This window comes from Dermacentor variabilis, chromosome 6, assembly GCF_050947875.1.
Source record: "Dermacentor variabilis isolate Ectoservices chromosome 6, ASM5094787v1, whole genome shotgun sequence".
NCBI lineage: Eukaryota > Metazoa > Arthropoda > Arachnida > Ixodida > Ixodidae > Dermacentor > Dermacentor variabilis.
Window position 1 is genome coordinate 67,512,421 of NC_134573.1, and position 25,041 is coordinate 67,537,461.

Here is a 25,041-nt window from a genome sequence, read left to right on the forward strand (position 1 = left end):
ATATATAGCGAAATCAAAACACGCATCAAGCTGCACTCAAACTTTGCATGAGGTAGTATAGTAATCGTCGGTGAATTCTTTAATGACCTTGCTGTTGCCAATTTTGCATGCTTCAGGAACTTGTACATATAAACTTACTCTGAGTAGGTACCCTTGAACCCTTCACCAGCACAAGACTTGAAATGGCAGGTTCAGAGACTGATGAGGGAAACTTTCTTCAAAACAAACTCATTTTTGTAATATTGGCGCAACACAGTCGTAGAATGAGCCCAAACTCATAAACCTTATGGCACATTCGGGAGAGGTATGTAGTTTCCTTGCTTGTCTGTGCTTGGAGGTGCTGGGACAGCGCATTTCACTTGTGGCAGTGCCACATATGCAGCAATAATTCAGCTTTCAAAAGTCAACACATTTATTGACGTGAAACTCCATGAGTTACATTATACTGACTTAGGATGATTGTAAGCCGCCCATGCCAATACACAGCTCCTGCTGCCAGCATGCCAAAGCATGGGCAGCCACATGTTGCACAACAAAGTAAAGACAAATAATTCAGTGCACATCAGGAGGCAGTGCTTGTTCTTTGGCAATTCTGTACTGCCAGGCTTTCTGATAGCAGGCATTCCCATGCGTTCCCATACACTTCATCCATCCACACATATGTAAATAGAACCAGCCCACTGGAGAACACAACCTAAACCCAATGCACTAGCAACCAAACCATATAAAAAAGCACTGCCTAGGCTTGAAGATGCATACAAATAAAAAACAGCAAGATGCAGACAAGCGACAATGTCCTTCTGCTAAAAGCCAAATCTCACAGTGACAAACTTTCACTTTTTTTTGTACCAGTGGCCCCATTCCCAATGGCGACTTATGACATGAGGAGCAGAGAGCAGCACTCACACATTCATGAACTTAGGTGGTAATGAACAGCACTGGGGTTGTATTCTGGATCGATCTTGTTTAGGGACATTACTTTGAGCATTGCGCTGAGTGGCTAAACAAATAGGGCGTTCTGTCGAGTGCCTTCATCGTCATCCCTTTGTGAATTAGTGATGGCCAGCCACGCTGCATGTAGCAGAAACTAGATCAGAGCAGTCAACGGTGGTGGCACAGGCTACCACTCAATTGCAAAGAAATAACAATAACACCAAACACAGCAATGGCCATAAGACCCTTCCCTTGAGTGAGGCATCATATCAGACATTATATCTTGCAAAAGTAAGGACTTGCCTGCAATGAACCAATCTAGAGAAAGGCCAAGGCTTTCTGCACATTCAGTGCAGTTCAACGCAACATAAAGCTCACGCGCAGCCTGAAGTTAGGAGACTGGCAACCAAATGCTTAAATTCTGCCACATGTGTAAGCCCTTTTGCAGTTTGCAATTCATGCACCTCAATCAGCAACAAGGTGCATGGGGGATACTGCTTGAAGTAACTTAACCGGCTTAGTTTGTCACTGGGCGCCACGTTTTCTCACCGTTTCCTTTCCATTCTTTCACCTTGATGAACTGTTGCAGGCACTGAGGCCAGGAATTAAATATGCAATGTCAGTGTTAATAGCGGAATGACTTAGCTGATCAACCGTTATGGCTGGTCCACTTAACATGTGGCAGCTGTGACCATTCCTGGATAAAAGTACTTAAAACCAAGATTTAACTTGTACGACGATTCGATAAAATGAAAAAGATATAGCTACTGTAGAAGAGAGATTAGAAAATGTCACGGCTAATGATCACTGGGGTTAGGATACTCTGTGCTAAGGCATGAAGTCATTAACAGGGTGTTGTGTCACAGCCATTTGACAGCACAATCTGCCGCCAATGGGGGTCTCGTAAAATGCCATACATCAGCCATTGCTGAAGGTTCCCTGCAAGTATGCGTGGCAGCAGTGAGGAGCAACACCCTCTATGAGCCCCAATTGGTGACTGATATTGCGTGGCATGTGACACAACAATTTGAACAGTACACTTTTAAAAGTCACCATATAGTATGTTACAATAGTGAACGCGACGATATAACAGTGGCTCCAGACTTGCTAGACATTTGTTGTTAGTGAGCAAAAGTGCTTCCAGGCGCTCGTAAAAAGCTGGTTAATGTGTAGGCTTATGCTGCACTACACAGGCATACTGACATAAAAAAAAGCACAAAGGGCCCTGCCCATATACTAATTGAGGACAAACATATATGTATACATAATATATATATAGTATATATATATTAACGATGAACACAACTAGACTCCCTGATGCATCAGCACCTGGTCCACACAATGCATGAAGCACAATAAAAACTTGTGCAAAGATTCACGAGGCTGCCATGTCATTCAAGCGTCACAAAAAGATGAGCAAAATCAGACAAATGGTGCCTTTTCATAACAGTAAAGCTAGCTTTCCAGCGAGGCAGTCTGCCAAGCTAATGGCAACATAGTCATTTTTGCAAACACCACAAATGAGCAGCCCACTTGTCTTATGACATGAAAAATGCAGATGTGGCACTCGTGATAAAACCCTGCGTCTTCAATCAAACTATGACTGGTGCCGCCACTGCGTGGACAAATGTGCAATGCCAAGAAGCTTATTTGCAAATTACGAAAAGGGGCAATTAAATATATGCTACAAAGTGCATAGTATTTGCAGTCGGACATAAGAAATCAATTGATCATTTCCTCTCCTATAGGGGGTAGGCACATGGCATCATTCGCCAGGAGTACTACAGACGTTTGTGGCGGCCACCATAACTTCGGTCACAACTTTGCACTGCCTATGTGAGCAGGCCTGTGTATCCAGGCAGCTACTAATATGCACAAATCCACCCACGTCCTTTTCGAAGAGTCTTTCCAGCTTGGCTATCGAGTGGTATGTCATATGTCAACTATGTGCTTAGGCATGCACATGCGTCAGTTAAGTGAGCCAGCAAAATCATGCTATGGAAAGAAAGTGCGCTTCTGCGACTGTATCGACCCGCTCGAACTCAAGATGATGAGCTTCAGCACGATGCTGCCTTGCATGGCTCAGACAGACAACAAGGTTTACCTTGTGGATGCAACGAGCTTTGTGACTCGCAGGCAACTGAAAACCTAGAAGTTGATGAAAGGCCACAATTTTCTGATGAATGGCTCGACGCAGCAGCCATGCATCAAAGTGGTTGCAGGCAGCATGGTCATTGTCGGAAAGGTAAGCAGATTTCCTCTTTTCTTTATTTCGATGCCATTTTTTGGGCAAAAGACTCGTGTGGATTCCACAACAACAGTTATCAAATGCCTTGACTATAGGGAAGGGGTCCAGTTACCCGGGGCTGTTTATAAATGGTGTTTTTGTGTATATAAACAGGCGCATGGCGCCATGCACGAGTTCAGCAGAGCAATGCTAGTTTCAGAGCTACTATCAGAGATGCTCCTTGATTTCATGAGAAACAAGTGTGTTTTATTTGTAACTTCCCACCAGAGCAACATTATCGCCTTCATTACAGATTTTACTGCATGTTGTCCAGTTGCATTGTGTAAGGTAGTGTTACTTCAAAAAAGGAAACACCAAGAACTAAATACTGGATTCCACAGCCTTCGTAATTGTTATGTTGCGTCCATTCTGTCGGTCTTGCCAAAAGAATTTTTTTTCACCCTTCCAGGTTTGTCCTTCACAATCATGCAATGAAAAGCTACTCACACCACGGCTTCTCAAAAAAGAAGACGGTGAGATGCTGGCTGCACACTGCACCTGCAAGGCCGGCCTTGGAGAGTCATGCTTGCACATAGCAACTGTGCTTTTTTACATTGAGGCTGTAGTGACGAAGAGAGATAGCCAGGTATTGAGAAGAACCCAACCTGGGGAACATCCCTATCACCGGTCTTTTTTCTTGTGTGATTGCTAAAGCCAAACACATTACAGCTCATCATGACACCGAAGCTCAGTTGACACACAGCCGAAGCGCGTAGTCTGTCCGGACAAGCAAACGCTGCATGTAGACATGTTCAGTAAACAAATACCAACAGCACTGCACACGAAACACTGAAAGGTCCATGCTTATATATCAGTGACTGGTTAAGTCCCCAAGGCGATCAGCGTGTCCAGAAATAGGGATCAGATGTTTGTGCAGGAAAGACCACTGGTATTTTTCCAACGCTCCGTGAGTGATGCGACCATAAACATGGTGTGGCTGCCCTGGCGACAGTGTCACCACCTCGCGGATCAAGCTCAATGCATACCCCCTATAGAGACACGAGTTGGCCTTTTGACTTAACAGTGTGTCTTTCCAGAAGAGGTTTACACAAGAAAGTAATAGGCATGAAAAATGCCTACGTCACTCTCTAAGAACAAATGTAATCAAAAGTGTCCTTACACGAGGGAGCCTGCCAACGACACTGAGCACTTCAGTGCCCAGAGCACACTCGTCATGCTGAAGCACAATTCACACCGAGACAGACAGAAAATATGAATTGAACACCTGTTACATGTCCTTGTTCAGGTGACAAGTCTTTCTTTTTCTGCAGAAGTCACCTTTGCCTTCCAAAGAAGAGGAGTAGAAGAAGAACGGCGACAGGAGAATGCACTTGAAGGCTCCGCGAAATGCCGCTCACTGGCATAACCTGGTTGATGGCCACATGTACGAACAACACACCTTGCAGGGCAAAACAAAAACCAGGGAGCAAGAACACCACATGGGAGAATGGGACAACAGGGCCAGAGTTGCCAGGGACAGAGCTTGGCAAGTGTATTTTTGTTTCTATTGCCTTGCTCTTGTGAGTCCCTGTAAAGCACGGCAGAGGACACACTTTCACGACCGGCTGTGCTCCTGTTTCAGCTTAGCTAGGACTGCAGCAGCCGTTGAGAAGACAACCACAATAAACCACTTTAACTAAAACACTTTAGATATGTTACTCCTTAAGCTGCCTGTGCTGTCAACTCTACAGCACTTGTGCATTATCTTGATGGCAATGAAGACATTGCCTTAGCTATCAGCTGAGTTTCCCATTCTCTGCACTTGTGCATCTGCAAGTTCTTCATGACAAAATGCCAGCCTCCTCTTGCAGGACGTCAGTCGCATCTATGCTGGACCTTTGCAACCAGCTATGCTCCCAGCTCAGCTCGTCTTTGACAGTACTGACCATCAAGCAGAAGTTCACACCATTGGTGCAGCCTTCCGTCTATGCCATTCATGCAATCTTTTACTATCCACCAACAAAGACAAGCAAGTAAATTCTATTCTATCTGCTTGGCTTCACTTGTCTTGTAAATGCACGCACGCAGGGAGTTTATGCATTAAACTGACGGCCACCTCTCGCACTTCTGCCTCAGTCTAACATAAGCTGGACAGGAGTACAGGCTCAGTCACACCGTGAGAAAGAGGTTGTCTAGTACTAAGGAGGGACATACGGTGGCGGCTGCCGGTAGGTCGGTGCAGCCTTGGGTCGACGGTCAGCTCGACCTGATGCAAATGGTGGCGTTGGATGCTGGTAAGGTGCGGCACTGTCTGCAACATCGACTCCCCGAGGAGTAATGGCACGACGTGCCGTCTGCGGCGTGGCCCCACGTGGGTACTCCGGTGGCGGAAGAGGAGGTCGTTCTTCTTTCATTATAACTGGTGGTTTGGCTGGATCTGGCTTGTCTTCCAGTTCATCGGCAAATATGATAGGGATGCCTTTGTTGATGAATGTACTGCCATCTTGCATGCTGAGCTTTCCCTTGCGCTTCTTGCGGTACAGAAGGCAGGCGATGAGGGCAGCCAGCAGGAGCATTGCTGCAATCACAGCTGCTGGAATAATGGTGGTTATGTATACATCATCGTCATCAGCAGGTGGAATCGTTTCGCCGGGAGGTGGTGCTGTGGGTGCTGCAGCTGTTCCCGCTCCCACGCCAATAGTGGGTGGAAGGCCTTTGTCCATGCACAGTCCCAGAGGCATGGTATCTGCCTTAAGAACATGGAACTCTGGGCGCATTTCTTCTATGAGCCGCTGTGTTAGCGTCTGGTTGTCATGTACCAGACGTCTCATGAGCTGAAGGATAGTTTCTGTTGGGCACGGTTCATAACGAAGTGTGTTATTGGTCCAGGCATAAACAACTGAGCCTTGACTAATGGTGTTGACTGTGATAAACCTAGGGTCGGGATCGCCATACAGCTGTGCCAACTTCCAGGCAACTAAGACCTTGCGACTGATGTTGCGACTGAATGCTTCAAAGTCCTCTTTTAAGTGCAGGCTGAACTCAACAGCCCACTTCATTTGCGCACGAGGCTGCACCAGAACAACAAAGACATCCGTGACTGTTGAACCGGCACTGTCTTGGGCAACCATTTGGAACTCGTGCCTGGGAATGTCGACGTCCAAAGGCAAGCCATACAGTTCCTGTGTTCGTGGGTTGAACTGTATCCATGAAGACTGGGGCAGTTGAAGACCATCAGCAGAAAGGAAATTCAGCGCCAAATACCGAGTGGTGCCATCTTCATAGTCATAAAAGGTGTCATCAGGAATGATAAAACGCAGGATTTCTCCAACAGTGGCATTAATCTGGCCAATAGGGTTGCGTTTAGTGGGCACTTTATTGTGGAGAGGAGGCGCTGCCGACGCCGGTGTCTGGCAAACACCAGAGTATTCTACATGTACAGACTGGAGTTTGAGGTTGCCTAGAGCTTTCTTGAAGGCTGGTGTTGGCCCTCCAGAACTGTCAACCATTCGACCATACAGTGCTTCCAGCTGTTCTTTTGGGCAAGGGTGCTTGGGCAGCGAATCATTGGTCCATGCAAGTGTGAAAGGATCGCTAGTTGCCGCCTGCACGGTAATGTGTGATTCATCAGGGTCTCCAAAGAACTTTGCGAGTCGACGCACAGCAGCAATCTGCCAGTCCAGACTGTTGACATACTCCCAGCGTTTGGGTTTAAGAGTGGCATTGAACTTATGGTGGACTGCTCGCGCACTGGTGTGCTGCCATACATTGATCTCAACCAGGTCGTGCACAGTGTCCCCTTCAGCATCCATGGCCTCCAGGCGGAAGTAGTACCTGCCAATGTTGTCATCCAGTGGCAAAGCTGACAGCATCTGCTTCTCAGGGTCAAACTGGATCCACGAGCGGGGTTCAATGGCCGTACCTGCCGAGGTAACAAACATGAGCTTCAAGTTGCGTGTGTCACCATCCTCCGCGTCACGGAAGGCATCTTCTGGGATCTCGTAGCTCCACACTTTGCCTGCTGTCACAACCAGCTTCTGGAGACGCTTGTTCAATGTGGGCCGTGAGTTGCCGGGCTTCCTGGTCACGGATGGCTGAATTGGTGGGCTCAGAGATGGCTCAGGCAGCCGGCTCGTGGGCTCCACAATGCCCGGCCCGAAGGTTGGCGTTGCCTCCAGCACACCACTTGCCTCCCAGCCAGTGACGGTGCGCGTTGGCCGAATTGGTGGTAGTGGCGGAGTGTGACCTGGGGGTAGTGCTGTGGGCAGAGCCACCATGGAGAGCGTGGGCGATGGGGCAATGACCCCATGCCTAGCATGGTCACCATGGTGGTGCCGGTGGGCATGGGAAGAAGGTCCATTCATCACAGGTGACGCCATTGTGGGCACAATGCGCGTTTCAGGCGTTGCCATGGGCTGTTCGCTCACTTCCATGCTGCTGCTGCTGACCAGGGTAGGAAGCACGGCTGGAAGAACAGGAGTGCCTGCAACATGATTGCTGTGGGCCCGCGTCTGTCGTGCCTGCACGCTTGACACATGCCAGCCAACAACTGGGTGTCCAAGGATTCTTGCAAGTGTCCCATCTCTCGCTGCAGCCTCCAGTCGGGCCAGGGCAGCTGCATGGGCTGCTTCGACATCACTACTGCAACCCACGCGCCACCGTAGTCTAAGGCCCTGCGTATGGCGCAGTCGGCTGTCACCGGCTCCGGCCAGAAGAGCTGCTTCATCGTAAGCTGTCTCGCCGGGAGCCATCGGGGAGAGGGTTACTTCGTTGGTAGAAAAGCCAAGAAACCGAGCCAAGCCAGACAGCAGCTGAGCTCGTGCCAGCGGACCTGCATGGCTGGCATCAGCATCGACTGTGAGCACTGCCACAGCCACGGGGTCTCCCGGCCCGCAGGGACCTCGCGTAGCAACTCGTTCTTCATCAAGCACTTCGACCGAGAAGACATCCTGGGCTTGTGATTCACCTGCAAACGAGATCACGTTGTACAACTTCTATAAGTAAAACCAAGCAAAAGGCACATGAAAATAAATCAAAAATAGGGATCCAGTATTCAATGGAAATTGACATTCTAAGTGGACTGCACAGTGCACAGGAAGCAATCGAGTGCACAGGAATGCTCACGAACAAATGCTGAAGATGCCAAGGCACAGAAACCTGCTTCCTTCTGATATGCTAGGGTCATATTTTACGAAGACTTGTGCCTTTCTATGTGTTGGTGACAGTCGTTTGCATTTTTTTGCCAATAGCAATCTGAAAGTAATCCACGGCTATGGAGACTTTCTGGAAAGTGGGTGTCACAGAATATCCATCTTACATATGTGGAACATATCAATACAACACTGCATACTGCATGAGGAGCCTGCTTTTAGAGGCCACAAAAGAATAAAAATATTTATATATTACTGCTTCTAAGGCACCTATAAATACAAACAAAATAGACTTTTTAATTTTTAAACATTTCAAATCGTAGAGAGCCGCATGATGTCTGGTAACTTCTAATAGCAATGTGTCACAATTTCAAAAAAGAAAAAATCAACTTTACCATTTCATACGTGCCTAAATAAAAAAGATGCAAATGGATCAAATCTTTCATACCGAAAAAGTTACGTGATTTCAAATATGCCAGGTTATCTGTATTTTTGAACAGACTTATTGAGGGCCTCCTGTGGCAGACACCGCAATTCTGTCGCATCAGCTGGATCGCTTGAAGCAGGCGCCATTTTCAGGTCAAACTATGGTTAGTTAATTAACAAAATATCCACAATTACTTTGTCATCATTCACAGTAGAGTACTTGTCCTAACCGAACCTGAACAGCAATGACATAATATCTACTGAACAGAAATCCCATGCTTAGATTGTGGGGATTGAGGTATGCTCCGGCGCCTTTATGCCGGCATTCACCTCTTCTGTCGTCCCTACGCCGCTCCCTTTCCACTCGCAACGACTGTCGGCAATGGCACTCAACTCGCTGCAGTTGGCGGTAGGTGCGCTCACATTGCCACAGCCTAGGGTGCCTCGATACTACATTTCTTTGTACAGAGTGGCGACACGTCCGCTTGGGCCGCCATATTGTGTTGAAACACGTAAAGGCGCGCTATGATGAACAGCGGAAATTTAGGTTGTTCATTCACTAACAAAGTAAAAATTCATAATTTTCGTAGTTTGAACACTTAGGTGAATTGCTATATTTACATCTCACCTTAAAAACAGAGGTGTAACGCTTATGGTAAAGCAATACTAGAATAAGTTTCAAGCCCAGCAAATAACTAGCGGTTTTCACCGCGCTTTCGCTGATGCTCACAAAATTTGTTTCGAAAGCAATGTTGACACATATGGTGTATACATAAACAGTTTCCTTCTGAAAGGTTGATGCAATTTTAGCTAGAACTATAGCTTAGTCATGCCATGAAGAGGTACAGGACAAAACGAGGTGAACAAAAGTGGCAGCATTGCCAATAACTGATAGTACCGTAGTTATCGAGAAACAAATCCTGTGTATGAAAGGTAAGAATGATAAATTGCACATGGCCAAAAACAGTCTTACATTAGCAGAGTGTCAAAAACCACGCTTAAGGTCGCGGTTTCAATCACAGCTGTGGCTGCTGAAATTCAATGAGGGTAAAATAAAAAAAAAAATGCTCGTGTACGCAGGTTTAGGTGCATGTTAAAGAGCCCCAACTGATCAAAATTATTTCAATGTCCCCAACTACGCTCAATAATCAGACTGGTTTTGGCACACAAAACCACAGAATTCACTATTTTTCTAAGTGAGATGCAAAAGGAACGTACACGGCCTCAAGCAAACGACCTTAAAGCACTGATAAATGAACACCATTGTTGCAGGTATCTAGCTTACAGTATAAGAGGAGGATGCATTCAGCTTGTGAAAATTTCCTTCCTGATTGTGTAAGTGTTATGCCTATATGGTTTGCAGAAAAACACACTTGTCTTACGTTTTGTAATCCATAGATGAGCACAGCAATGAGAGAAAGAGTAGCATATAGCGGCACATCTCACCAAACAAAAGGGGAAATTTGTTGCCAATATACCGTATTTACTCGCATAATGGTCGCACTTTTTTGTCAGAAAAATTGACGCAAATTCAGGGGTGCGATCATTACGCGGGTTAAATTTCCCGTGAATAGAAAAAAAATTTTTTTTTTCCGTCCAGTGTTTGCTGTGGGATGCGGGTGCGGGACACCAAAACAAAAATGGCAGCCGGCGGAGCAAGCCGAATGCGCCGAACGAGATTCTTTTTTTTCTTCTCGCGAGTACATTACATGCATTGAAACAGTTTCTTCCGTATCAGTGATGAATAATATTGTTAATATCGACAAGTTTGCTGCAATAACACAGCCATGTCCACTTTGAATACATAAACAGATGGGTGCACTTAGCTGCCAGTGACATAGAAACGCATAGCCGGCGTGCTGCGGAAACTGCGGCATCTGTCTTCACTACTATCTAATATGGCACGTTTCCGCTAAGGGTGGGCGAATATCTTAGCTGTGTTACAAGCATCCGCATATGAAAAGGGTACACTTTTAACGTATCAGTGTAAACGTGGCTACTATCATTGCTGCTCGCGATTCGTTGCGTGCCCACGAGTGCAGATGAAAAGAATCGAAAGGCGCATGTTTTGTTTTTGTTGACCACAACCATTATAAAGCCTACCCATAATAAAGGCAAGTTTGGTTGTACCTATTTTTGTCATGGAAGTGCAGAAAATGATGAAAGTAATGAAATGAGGCACCTACTTAAGTATGTTTGGTGCGCGCAGACCGCTTGGCTTGTCTTCAGGAGTCGTTCACGTAGCATTCGACAGATAGTAATCGCGATCATTATTAGCTAGACTTGGCACACGACATATCGCTGCGGCAAGTTCGGGGTGCGATCATTACATGGGAAATAAAAAAAAATGAATTTTGACGACAAAATGCAGGGGTGCGATCATTATGCGAGTAAATGCGGTATATAGCTGTCACTTGAGTAAGACCATAGGAAGACAGCTTCGAAATAACTAGGTGTGGTTCAAGGCAACAAGCCAACATGTTCACCTGCCTCAGGATGCCACGCAGACAAGCTTGAGAGCATTGACCAAAAACAAAGCTCATGATACATGCTTCTTACAAACATGAAAACTAACCAGTCAAAGAATACACCTGCAGCGGTTTTAGTACTTCATTATTTCATCCCTTCGTTAGTTCTGAGTGGCACACTCAGTGCAAGCATAAATGCTGAGCTGCAATATAAAACTCTCCAAGACCATTTTCCTAACAATTCGGTGCTCAGTGCATGTGATTATCAGAAATTACACATGGGATTCAAGCAGGTTTTTCATCACCTTAATTAGATGACTATGACGGCAAACAGCTAGTGCTTTGGAAAATATCCTGAAGACCGTTTCACAGGAGGCACAAATTTAAGCATAATGGCTTCGTAGAACAAGGTTCTTGCTGACCTTTTCTGCTTTCTAGGTTGCAGAGAAACTAAATCATAGGTGTCGGGTTCACATTTAGCTGGCACACAAAAGTGTGCAGGAAACGGGCATGGCGGAGTGTCTTTAAGGGGGGACACTGCTATTAAAATAACGTTTATTTTTTTTCTCTCATTAATAATGAAATTTGCCAGATTTATTAAAACTGTCGTGCTGATTTCAAATATGTAATTAGTTTTGCTGTAGGTCAACTAGTTCCTAGGATAATTAACATTTTGCCATCACTGTTTAAGGCTGCAATGGAAAATAAACGACACAATAAAACATAATTTTAAGGCGTGGTTAGAAAGCATAAAGAGCAAGGAATGAAGTATAGCAAGCACTTTTTTTCCCTGACAATTAGTAGATAGTATTTTACAGCCCATTGAACATAAGACATCAAAATGTAAAAACCATGTGGCAGAAGATGTAGCAAAATAATTTCCAGAATGAAAACAAAAATATTTGCTTGCTATACTTCATGGAGTGTTCTTAGGCTCCATTCTGGAAAAAAAAAAGTTAGTTCTATCTGTACTTGGTCTTGAGATATCGAGGTCTGAATATTGGATGGAGTCCAAAATTTGCATTTTGAGGAACCCATTTATATAATGGGACATGGCATCCAGAACAAACATTTTTGTTATTTGCTCTTGATGCATGAAACTTTTAAGACTTCTAACAAATGTACTGCAAGAAGATAGCTAAATGTAAACTATCTTCCTAGATGTTTAAAGAGTGCAAGTTAGCATTTGGATGTTTGTGCTTTAGCCTAAGTTATGAAATAATGTTTCAGCTTTACAAATGTGAATTCTTGTTGGCGATTTCTATAGGATTTCAAAATATTGCAGTGTCTGCAGACACTATATCACAGTTTTTCTGCACTCTCTTACTCGCAAGCATTGAAGCAAAAAAAAAAAAAGACAAGAATTCGTTGAGCAGAAGGGACAGAGTGCTAATTCCAAAATTTCAGACTAAAAATACTATATTTGAGAAAAACAAAAAAACTATAAAATCTCGGTAAAGATCAATTTAAAGCTTCAAAAACTGAGAAATAATAGTTACACACAATATAATCAAAAACACACAGAAATGCTTCCTCCAATCTTGACATTAGGTGCACGCATAGGTTTGTAACAGGATCTGGAATACACCAACACAAACCCTCGCACCTGCAAGAGGCAAGCGACAGGGGCATGGCAATAGGCATTGGCACATCGTCTGCTGTCTCCGAAGTAAAACTACATCTGTGGTATTCAAAGTAAAATCAGTGGGTGAACTGTGGGGCTAGTTTTGGTACTGGCAATAAAGTGTTTCCATGACACTGATAGCAAAAGGAAATTTCAATGACTTTTGCATATGTGGCTTTATTTTCTCAACCTACACAGCAATAAAGCAATGCAATTATGCGTAGAAATAAAATGTGCTTTTGGAGATTTTCTTTTTCGGCATCTTATATTTTTGATTAGTCGCTTTATTGGTTGCGCCAATGGGCGGTGCATTCATTGTTATCGTTTCGGCTGCCATTCTCTTCATCTGCTGCTGCCTCTTTCTATGCACGTGCATGTTTTTTCTAATGCTCTGCACCAATGCCGGAAAAACTGAGGACAGGGCACAAGGCAAGCTGCGTGGCTGTGTCGTGTGGCAACTTGGGGAGAGAAAGCGGGGCGAAATTTTTCCATTTTCTTGCGGACAAGAGGTAAGCACAGTTTTTCTGCGGTTGTTATGAAGAAACAAGTGCTATCCTTATCAAAACAGTTATAGGACGAAACAAAAAGTCTTCCGCGGTCGTTTTCAAGTGAATATCTGTTTTGGTTTGGTGCAGAGCATTTTTCTGTGGTGTTGCAAGAAACTAAACCTACTTGTTCACAGTTGTACCTGGGCCAATTGATGTTAGCTGACGCGCAGACGGAAATTTCACTTCGGTATATGTTAGCGGTTCCTCTTCGTTTCTTCCATGAGCAGAAAACTTGCAAATTATATTTGCCGAAGCTTGTTGCACAAACTGGCTATGCTGAAGAGCATTCCAGTGACCAGTTTTTGTTAAGACATGGCCACCTTTGAATGTTCATGAACACGACAGAAGCCATAAAAGAACCAACTACTTCACAGTCACTGTTTGCATTTTGAATCACAAGGTCGAGTTACCTGCACAATGAATGAGATGCACTTCACTCTTCAACACATGCCTAGAAGTACAGAATTTTTCTGTCGCTTCTTCCTACTTTTATGTTTCGTTTCGCTTTCAGGTGTTCTTTAATCGTGACCACGCGGTACTTTGCCCATTTTTCAGATGGAACCTATGGTGAAATTACACTAAATGGGGAGTCCTGGCGGGGCTGACGTGGGAGCAGATGTACAACTGCTACCACTTCTGCTCAGATCACATCAAAGAAAGGGAACATGCCGACACGGCCAAAACAAGACTGTTTTGGTCAGCTGCTGCAGCTGTTGGAGTGGAACAGCGGTCCCTGATCGATGAAGGTTAGGAAAACAAGTTATTAGTGGTAGCAAATCTATGCTTCTGTGGTTCATTAATATTTTGCAAAAACCACTTGACAGGATACGGCACAAGTGCCATGACCATGGCCACTGCTGCCTTTTCCACATCGTCTGCTATGCTGCCGGATGCCATGTGATGTTACGCAGCGAAATTTGCTCCATGTGCACCAAGAAACCCAAGTGCTTTTCAGTTTCTCTTTATTGCTTGCTCGTCTGTGGTGCGTGATGTTCCTGATTATTGGCTAAACTAAAAAGACAAACAGTTTTTACTGACAATAAGCGAACTCACGTGCGTAAAAAGTGGCTCCACGCTTGGTGCTACAGCATACGAAGCCAGTTCTTGCCGCGCACTGCCATGTTCTGCGTAAGTTTTGTTTACTGCTTTATAGCAGATTCTTCCGGAGCAACAATTCCTACGTTCACTTGCCCTGCAGCTTTAAACTATTAAAAATTAGTTTTCTTCTTTTGGGTATTTTGCTGAAAAATGAAGCCAAAGTAAATACAACGCTGAATTACCTAATCGTTAACAAGATTAATCAAAAACTTTTATCGATCAAGAAAACTAGCTATAAAGAAATTGATGCCTAGTATTCCCAGCCAGTTATTGAAAAGCCAGCAATGCTTAACATGTTACGTGAATATATAGCTGCACTAAAACTTGGAACTTTGTTTATTCAATGTTGGAGGCATATTTCTACTTGAAATCCTGCAATCAAATATGATCAGAACTGACCTGCATAGATTGAAAGTACTATTTTACAAAAACAGTTCTGTTTTTTTGTCACATACACTAGAAATGTGATAATGAACAGGTTTTTCATGTTGTGTTTCCATAAATGTGAAGCAATGTCATATGGCAAGCATTTGTCACCAATGGAATTCACAATGGAACATGACACTCAAGCAGAGACAGGACGCTGCGCTTGTCCTGTGAGCCTTGAGTAGTGTTCCTTTACACCAGAATGTGCAACATTGGGGAAATTTGCTAACTAGCCCAACAAGATGTTCTAATGATGTATCTGTCTTTACAGGCTCTATACTGCCGCAGCGAGGCCGAAAGCGGGAAATATACTCAGCAGAGACCGCAGGGGTCATCAGCCGACTGAGAAATGATAAACAAAGGTATCAAAAATCAACGAAGTTGAAGACCTGCCGAAAAATTCGTCTTGGCTGCTCGTAGAATCTTAAAATTCAGTTTGCGGAAAACCCTTGTCTCAAGTAAAATAAACACAATGGTGCAGCATCTCCAGTTTGACATCCCAAGCCCTTCGCCACCAGTGAAAATGTTGAGTGTCATTAACGTTTTGTTGTGGAATGCATATCGGACTGGAAGAATATTGGTGTTCTTCGAGCAGAGTGGCAATCTGCTCTTGCCGATAACGAATGGTTGCAGTTTGCACGAGCCATCCATGCACGCAGTGAGCAAAACTGAGATGCTCATTTTTCCTCCATGGCATGTACTGCCCTTCAGATTCAACCACTTGTCTGGCACCATCTGCCAAAACAGTGCTGTTTCAAGTGTGTCAGCCTTAAATACTTCCGACGGCGCAAGAAGTGATCGCGTCTCCGTTAGGAGGAGTGCACTTACAGGGGTGCAGCACGGCGCAGTGTTCAAGACATCTAATGCGGCGGTGAACAGGAGTTCAATGTACGCATAGTACATCGCTATACTTACACCTTATTTACTCGCATAATGATCACACTCACGTAATGGTCGCACCCCAAAAGTATGTCATGAAAATTTGATTTTTTTTTCCCTTCCCGTGTAATGATCGCACCCCGAACTTGCCACAGCGATGTATTGTGTGTCAAGTCTAGCTAATGATGATCGCGCTTACCATCTGTCGAATGCTGTTGAATGCTACGTGAACGATTCTTGAAGACATACCAAGTGGTCTGCATGCATCAAACATTCTTCAACAGATGCCCCATTTCATTCTTTTTATCATTTTCCGCAATTTCATGAAAAAAAAAAGCTACAACCAAACTTACCTCGGCTTTATTATTTATAGACATCATAAAATGGTTTTAATTAACAACAAAAAAGGCGCCTTTCGATTCTTCTTGTCTGCACTCGTGGGCACGCAACAAATCACAAGCCGCAATGATAGTGGCCATGTTTACACCGATACGTTAGAAGTGTACCCTAGTCATACGCCGACGCTTGTAACGCAGCTAAGATATTCGCCCACCCTTAGCGAAAACGTGCTGTATTAGGATAGCAGTGAAGACAAATGCCGCAGTTTCCGCAGCATGCCCGCCATGTGTTTCTATGTCAGTGGCAGCTATGCTCGCCCACCTCTGTTTCTGTCCCCTCCCCCTCAAAGTGGACATGGCTACGTTATTGTCACAAACTTACCGACATTATCGATACTATTCATTACTGATACGAAAGAAACTGCTTCAATGCGCATAATGTACTCATGAGAAGAAAAATAGTCGCGTTCGGCGGGTTCGGCTGGCTCCACTGGCCGCCATTTTTGTTTTGGTGTCTCCCACTGACAAGCGACAGCCACCTGCTTGTTAACCTGTTCACATCCCGCAGCAAACGCGGGATGAAAAAAGAAAATTTTTCATCTCACGGGAAATTTAACCCACATAATGATAGCACCCCTGAATTTGCGTCAATTTCTTTGACAAAAAAGTGTGATCATTATGCGAGTAAATACAGTACATGAGATTTCTAAGGGGATATTAAAGCTGATCGATAAAGACAATATTTCGATATATCAGAGTATATCTGGAATCAACTGCACAGCTCAGACTACAAATAACTTAACTATATACAGTGCAGTACCAGATATAATGCAGCTTTTTCAGACTCTTGTTTATCTTCCCATTGAACTTAACGTCAAAGTATACAGCTTGTAGTAGAGTTTCAAGAGAAGAAATCCCAGGTATAATGTGGTCGCCGTAAAATACCACAGACAAATGAGGCAGCGAGTGTGAAAGACAGCTCTTGCTGTGTGGCTCAGAAAAAAAAAAAAAAGCTATAAGGAAGAGACCAATATTTTTTAAGTCTGTAAACGAGAAATGAACGTTTTAGCACGCTGGCAGACGCAGACCACAGTACACTGTATGCTAAATCCCTCTAATGAAGTGCGACTGGCCCCTGTAATGTGGAGTATTCTTTTCGCATTAACTTTATTAGCAGTTTTGGTTTACGAATCCTGCAGAGTAATGTATTTACTTGAATCTAGGCAGGCTCTGATTCTAAGCCAACCAGCAAAAGTCCAGTCAGAAAAAAAAAACTTACCTTGAAGGTAGGCCAAACAAAAAAGCGAGGACAGCATTCAGAAAATCAAAACAGCATTTATTGAATAAGAACATGTCGAGGTAATTCTATGTCACTACCTTCCTTATCGCTGTCATCTCCTTGTTGCAGCCGACACAAGCAAAAAGCGTGTCCTGCTGCCCCCTCAAACAATGAACATCTTTCTCATCGATGTCAAAGTCCTGCCTGCTTTGAACATTTGACGATGCCTCTGTGGCTAGCACAACTTTTTGTTTGAAAGTGGCAGCATAGTGGCATTGCCTGCTTGTTGCCATTACAGCACCAAGCAATGCAACATACGGGTAGGGGGGCCTTTGTCAGGCAGTTGCACCTGCCTTTAGCCCCTACATTCCAGACAATGTATTTTCTAAATAAAGCACTAATTCATTAATTCATTCATTCATTCATTCATTATGATAACGCCACGCTGCACGCTGATACGACACAGGTCAAAATGGCGATGTTGCTCGTGCACTTCAGTTGTCTACTGGTGTGGCTAGTAGCAGCTGCAATACTGACTTTTCTAGATGGCGCTACCTATGCAACATACTTATCAATTTCAATTAAAAACTGGCGCATATTTTAAAATTTTCGAATGTGTGCCAACCCTAGATCTTGGTATATGATTATCTGAAAAAAAAAAGAAAAACTATTGGCCTAGAATTGAATAAGTACAATATTAGCCTATAGCTTAAATTGAAGCTCCTCACAGCTGTTTTGCATGCAACTGAGTATTATAGAGATAAGTTTTGTTAGTTTGATTACACAATGCCAGGATTATCGACGTTTTCAGGTGGTCCCGAGGAAGCCATACAATCAAGATTCCACAGTAGTCGTTTTTCTCCATCTACAAACCCACATGTCACACAATGTCCTCGTCATGGTCCTTATCTCGTCTTCCAGGGCCGGTGCTTTTCTGCAGACGGGAGTCGCCGCCATACTAGACGTGGTCAATCATTTTTGGGTGTAAGCATCTTCAAATCAACCGTCTTTCCCAAGTGACAACCCTACTCGTACAACTGCTTCCTTTCAGCAGCTGCCAACACACGGCAACACATGTATGTTCTGGCGACAGCTGGCCTTGGCAACATCTGGCTTCCCCACTGACAGAGGAAAATTCACCTGTATTTTCTTGAAAACCAGGCAAGTTAGAGTGTCAAGTGTTATAACGAACTATCCGCACAAGTTCGCCTGTGTGCTTGCATGTGGGTAGAACGCTCTGGACTGTGCGAATCTGCTTGTGTGAACACTGAACTTATGTGCCTATGTGATCAGCGTGCCTTCTGATGACTAATAAGCCAAATCACCACACTTGCTTCCATGCTTCCCACATGTGTTGCTTTTCATCCCTCTGTTCGTTTACCGTTTCTTGTTTCGATTGGGTTGGTTGACCTGGTCGAACCTTATACCAATAAAGATCTTGCACAATGATAACGCTGTTCGTGTCAAGGCACCGGCCATGGCCGAGTCATTCATCAAAGGTACCCATATTCGAAAAATTCAATATTAGATATTTGATTCGCGAATATAATTATTCGAATCGTTGCTCTTCGATTCAAAATCACATATCCGAGTATTCACACACTCCTTCGAAAAACCTATGCATGATTATACCAACCCTGAATGTGGTGGAAAAATCAACACAGTATGCACCCGGCATTCTACTATAATGGCACTTCGTGCATGGTCAGTGCAGCAAAGTCAACGCAGATAGTGCAGGAAATCTTCCAAAGGGCATGACAAAAACTGTTGAAACGACATTGCGTGCATCCCACTACGAAAGCAAGATGCACCAAGATAGAAACGAAGAGTGCTGCAATGAAGGGCTAGGTCATGGCAAGAGCAAGAGAACTTACAAGGAGCATGGTAGCCAACATAAACTCGTGACACAGCAATGTTGTTATGCGCTGGGGTGTTTACAAACCAACATCGCTGATGTCAATGTTGTGAGGTACCGTGCTTTGCATTTTTCTGCATGCATATACTTTAAAACGGATTTTAAATATGCTTTAGGCTACACTTACCGTGGATATTTTGTGGATCTTGTGCGTGTGTGTCCCGAGAAATCGATCTCACAAGTTATTTTGACTTCAAAATTTTGTGCTCCATTTCAGTGCTCCATTTAATGTCGCAACCTCCTATTCCTACGTGACCACTTTCTGCATCATGATGTCAGACACGGTAACTTCCTGGAAAACTAAACCAAAACTGGCTGTAGAAGAGCTATTGCATTAAACTAGTCAGGGCATGCCAAGGCTTGCCAGTATTTTTTCTGGTGTTCAGAGGTGTAGGAGCTTCATTTAAAACAAGACAAAAAATTGCAATTTCGCCTGAAATACGTAGCAAGGATTGCGATAGCAAATTCATAGACAGCTATACAAAGTAAGGATACAAACCTCGTTAAACTGTACCCACTTAAACAGCAGTTAAGTTTTAAAAGTAGTAAAGCAAATCCCCTACTCAGTGGCCATTAAACATAATGCGTGTTTGTATCCGCATAAACCATGCCAGCTTATTGTGTATGTACTGGTTAACACATAGTATTTCCACTTTTTGTCGCGAAATCACAGCGGTACATCAGCCTGGCAGCACGACGAGCCTAAGAGATCACAATGGTCTCCAAGCGCAAACACAGAGAGCGCTTAGAAGGGTGAAGCCACAAAAAAAAGCTAGAAAAAAAGAGCATGAAAGAGACCCAAGTGGAAAAGGAACTGGTGCTGACAAATTTCAACTGGAAGAAAGCGGAAGAGAAAATTCCTAAGCGCACAGCCACGGGGCTAGACGAGGTTCCCGTTAGGCTGATTAATGAACTAGGACCAAAAAGTAAGGAAGCTCTGGTGAAAGCAGTGGAACAAACTTTAAAAGATAGACGAATACCAGACAGTTGGCGACAAAGTAGAATGAATTGAATTTATAAAGGCAATGGGGAGAAAAACAGAATTCACTCATATAGACCGTTGACCATTACATAGGTAATATACAGGCTAGCAATGCAGGCAATCAAATTAAAGCTTCAAGCATGGGCCGAGAATAATGGCATTTTGGGAGAACTTCAGAATGGCTTTAGAATAGGTAGGCGTTTAGATGATAACTTATTTGTTTTTACTCAGTGTATTGAAATACCAAAAGTAGAAAGCAAACTGTTATATGTGGCCTTTTTAGACATTACAGGACCCTATGACAACGTAGACCACAACATTTTGTGGGATATTCTGGAAGGGAAGGCTTAGGTGACGATTGTGTACAGCTTTTGAGAGATATTTACCTAGAAAACACCGTTTGCATTGAATGGAAAGGGACGAGAAGCGAGGAGAAAGTTTATATTGACACGTGTGCTTATATTTATCGGGCGACCACGTTTCGCTGCCTAACAAATGTTATCGCACAGCGCGGGATGCGCCTGCATGTATCCGAAGTTTCTGGAAAGTTATCGATGCTTCTATCCGCTGTCTGTTGTCGCCGAACCTTGTGTTATCTGATTTCATCGCGCGACATGAATGGTGTACAACTTTGTGGAAGGCACGTGGGTCCAACGATTAGTTTGGAACATTCAATGACTGCTGTATAAAAGCCGACGACGCCTTCCTTGGAATAATAAGCGCGGAAGACTTCACTAAACAGCAGCGAGCAGACCCGGAGCTAAAAGACCTCGTCGAGTATTTGGAAGGGAACACCTACATTGTCCCTAGGGCATTTAAGCGCGGGTTGTCTTCGTTCACGCTACAAAACAACCTGCTCATGAAGAAGAACTTGTCACCAGTCCGCGCCAGCTACCTTCTTGTTGTACCGTCAGCGCTGCATCCAGAAATACTGCACGCCCTACACGACGATCCAACCGCTGGGCACCTCGGATTCTCCCGGACGCTGTCGAGGATACAGGAAAGGTATTACTGGCCGCGTCTGACCGCCAACAATGCCCGTTACGTCAAGACATGCCGAGACTGTCAACGACGCAAGACACCACCGACAAGGCCAGCAGGATTACTACAGCCGATCGAACCTCCTCGTCGACCCTTCCAGCAGATTGGGATGGATTTGTTAGGGCCGTTTCCGACGCCAACATCCGGGAATAAGTGGATCGTCGTGGCGACAGACTATCTCCCCCACTTCGCTGAAACTAAAGCTCTACCAAAAGGCAGCGCAGCCGAAGTGGCAAAATTTTTCGTTGAGAACATCCTGCTGCGACTTGGTGCCCCAGAAGTCCTCATCACCGACAGAGGAACGGCTTTTACAGCAGAGCTCACCCAAGCCATTCTGCAATATAGCCAGACAAGCCACAGGAGGACAACTGCCTACCATCCGCAAACGAATGGTCTCACGGAGCGCCTGAACAAGACCCTCGCCGACATGCTAGTGATGTACGTCGACGTGGAGCACAAGAGGTGGGACGCGGTCCTGCCGTATGCAACCTTCGCTTACAACACGGCGGTGCAAGAAACAACACAAATCACGCCGTTCAAGTTGGTTTACGGCAGGAACCCGACGACGACGCTCGACGGCATGCTGCCGTTCGTCACTGACGAGGAGAATCTTGACGTCGCTACCTATCTCCAGCGCGCCGAAGAAGCCCGACAGCTCGCCTGCCTACGGATCAAGAACCAGCAGCGTACCGACAGCCGACACTACAACCTCCGATGACGCTTCGTCGAGTACCAGCCCGGCGACCGTGTTTGGGTATGAACCCCGATACGCCGACGAGGACTGAGTGAGAAACTATTGTGACGCTATTTCGGACCCTACAGGGTCATCCGACGTATTGGCGCACTGGACTATGAGGTCGTGCCAGACGGCATTTCGCATTCACAGCGGCGCCGCGAACGATCCAAAGTGGTCCGCGTGGTGCATCTTAAACCCTTTTACGGACGCTGATGAACTTTCCTTATTTTGTTGTTTTCTTTGCTACGAGTGATTCTCTATTACTTTCGTTTCTTTGCAGCATCGAGTCGATGCTTTTTAAGAGGTGGGTATTGACACGTGTACTTATATTTATCGGGGGACCACGTTTCGCCGCCTAACAAATGTTATCGCACAGCGCGGGATGCGCCTGCATGTATTCGAAGTTTCTGGAAAGTTATTAATGCTTCTATCAGCTGTCTGTTGTCGCCGAACGTTGTGTATCTGATTTCATCGTGTGACGCGAATGGTGTAGAAATTTGTGGAAGAAACGCGGGTCCCAACGATTAGTCTGGAACATTCGATGACTGCTGCATAAAAGCCGACGCGCTGGACCCGCTGATCAAATTTCGACGATCGCCGACTGTGTTCGCCGCTCTCGTTGTGCTTTAAGTGTAGCCTGTTTTGTGGGCACAGGTTCGCCCAATAAACGTTAGTTTTGTCTTTCACAGTATTGCTACTGTGTTCATTGACGTCACGACCACGTGACAATATCAACAAGGGACTGAGGCAGGGATGCCCTTTATCGCCGCTGCTGTTTATAATGTACATGGTGAGGATGGAGAGGTCGCTAGAAGGAAGTAATATCGGGCTTAATCTTTCATACAAACAGGCAGGTACAGTAATAGAGCAGCAGCTCCCAGGTTTATTTTATGCGGACGACATTGTGTTGCTCGCTAACAAGCAAAGTGATTTGCAACGTCTGGCTAATATCTGTGGACAGGAAGGCAACAATTTACGTTTGAAATTTAGTGTTAGAAAATCAGGTGTTATGGTATTCAGTGAACAGACAGTGGAGATACAGGGCCAAGAAATACCTCGGGTAACAGAATATAAGTACCTTGTTATATGGATAAACGAAGGCAATGGATATATGGAAACACAGGAAAAAACCATAACAGTCAAGGGGAAGAGAAATGCAGCCATAATGAAGCACAGAGCGCTATGGGGATACAATAGGTACGAGGTCCTCCGAGGTATGTGGAAAGGGGTAATGGTTCCAGGACTTACTTTTGGAAATGCGGTTGTTTGCTTTATATCAGGGGTACAATCAGGACTCGATGGGAACCAAAGGTCAGTGGGTCGCCTCGCATTGGGCGCTCGCGGGAAGACTACAAATGAAGCTGTGCAGGGGGATATGGGCTGGACTAGTTTTGAAGTGAGGGAAGCTCGCAGTAAAATTGAGTATGAAGAACGGTTGAGGAATATGGAAGAAAGTAAATGGGCTGGGAGAGTGTTCAGGTATCTGTACAGGCAAAACATTGATTCACAGTGGAGGAAAAGAACTAGGAAGCTTACCAGCAAGTATGCGGCCTGTGGGGTGGGCAACACAGCTACAAAGAAGGTCAAGCGGAAAGTCAGAGAGGCTGAATTAATCTCATGGGTGGCGGCAATGGAAAAGAAACCTGCCATGAGTAACTACTTAAGAGGAAAAAACGAAATCAGGAAAGAAACAATTTATGATAAATCGAAGGGAAGCTCATTACTTTTCGAAGCGAGATCGGGATGCCTTCGAACACGCACCTATAAAGCGAGATATAAGAAGGAAGAAGAAGCATGTGCTTGCTGCGGTAAAGCTAGGGGAACGACGGAGCATGTTTTGGTAGAATGTCAAGACGTCTACCAAGCGGTCGATTTAGGCACCACTGGCCTCCTTGAAGCCCTTGGGTTCAGCGAGAGCAGTGGAAAAGTAAACATGTCCGCAATAGGCATCAGTAAGGGGCAATTGGAGGATTGGTGGAAGAAAAGTAGGGAAATGACAAAAAACGGAGATGTACAAAAGCACAGTCCGCAATAGGGGATCAGAAAATTTGGGTGTGGTAGTTCATAGTGTTTTTTTTTTCTTCTTTTTTTATTGTTTAACCTAGGTAGGACATTAGGCAGTACAATAGCAAGAGCTTGGTGGCGCAACCCACCGCCCCGTTCCAAAGGGCACGCTCATAACATCCATCCATCCAGCCACATCAACATCATTTCGGCACCGTGCCAGGGAGCGTTGTGGTGTTTGAGGCCTGTGTTATGGCATTATGCAAGCTGGGACTCGCGTCATGCTGAAGCTTGGACAAAAACCGGGTACTCAGCACAGAAGAAAAACTGGACATCATTCATGGTATTGAACGTGGCAAGAAGTTGGTGCTGGAATGCAAAGGGGTTGCACCATTGACTACAGTGTGTGGCATTTGGAATGCTAAAGAGAAGTTGCTCAGCAGTGCTGCTGCGACCGCGAAAATACGTCGGCTATGAGGTTAGACTTTTCGAGGATTGACTTTTCGCCATCGTTGCCTCTGTTGTTGCCGAAGTGTCGCCTAACGACAGTGATGACGACAAAGAAAGCGAAAGTATGGGCAATTCAGGCCCGAAAGTGGCAGAAGCTGTGTGTTATGTCACCCTTATGTGAGTGTTTGCCAAAACGAGGGGGCTGGCAGAAAAACTGGCTCGCAGTATGAGTTCGAGGCCGTCATTGTCACTGCTAGCCCGCCGCAGCATCAAACCAAAATAACAGACTTTTGTCACGCAAAGTGAATGAATACTGCGTGTTTTCTGCCCTTTCATCGCAGCCCCTCAAAGTTCCATTTTTTACAGGTAAGTGAGCGATGTCGCACTATTTCGGTTAAGCAGTGCTACTGCTTATACATACTTTTCCGGGCTCGGTTTAACGAGGTTTCACTACATTTTCATCAGCCTTATAAACTCGTAAGCATTTTCTTATTAAATAAATTAACAAAGATGGTGT

General features: G+C 44.8%; 1 protein-coding gene across 1 annotated transcript in view; it reads right to left on the reverse strand.

The window, feature by feature from the left end:
• Nucleotides 1–394: 394 nt before the first annotated feature.
• The window catches only part of Dg (Dystroglycan), a 54,720-nt gene continuing 30,073 nt past the window's right edge, over nucleotides 395–25,041 (reverse strand). The window contains exon 4 of the mRNA XM_075695127.1: nucleotides 395–8,126. Coding sequence (XP_075551242.1) covers nucleotides 5,359–8,126 — 2,768 coding nt within the window. The 3' untranslated portion in view covers nucleotides 395–5,358. The remainder of the gene's footprint in view (nucleotides 8,127–25,041) is intronic.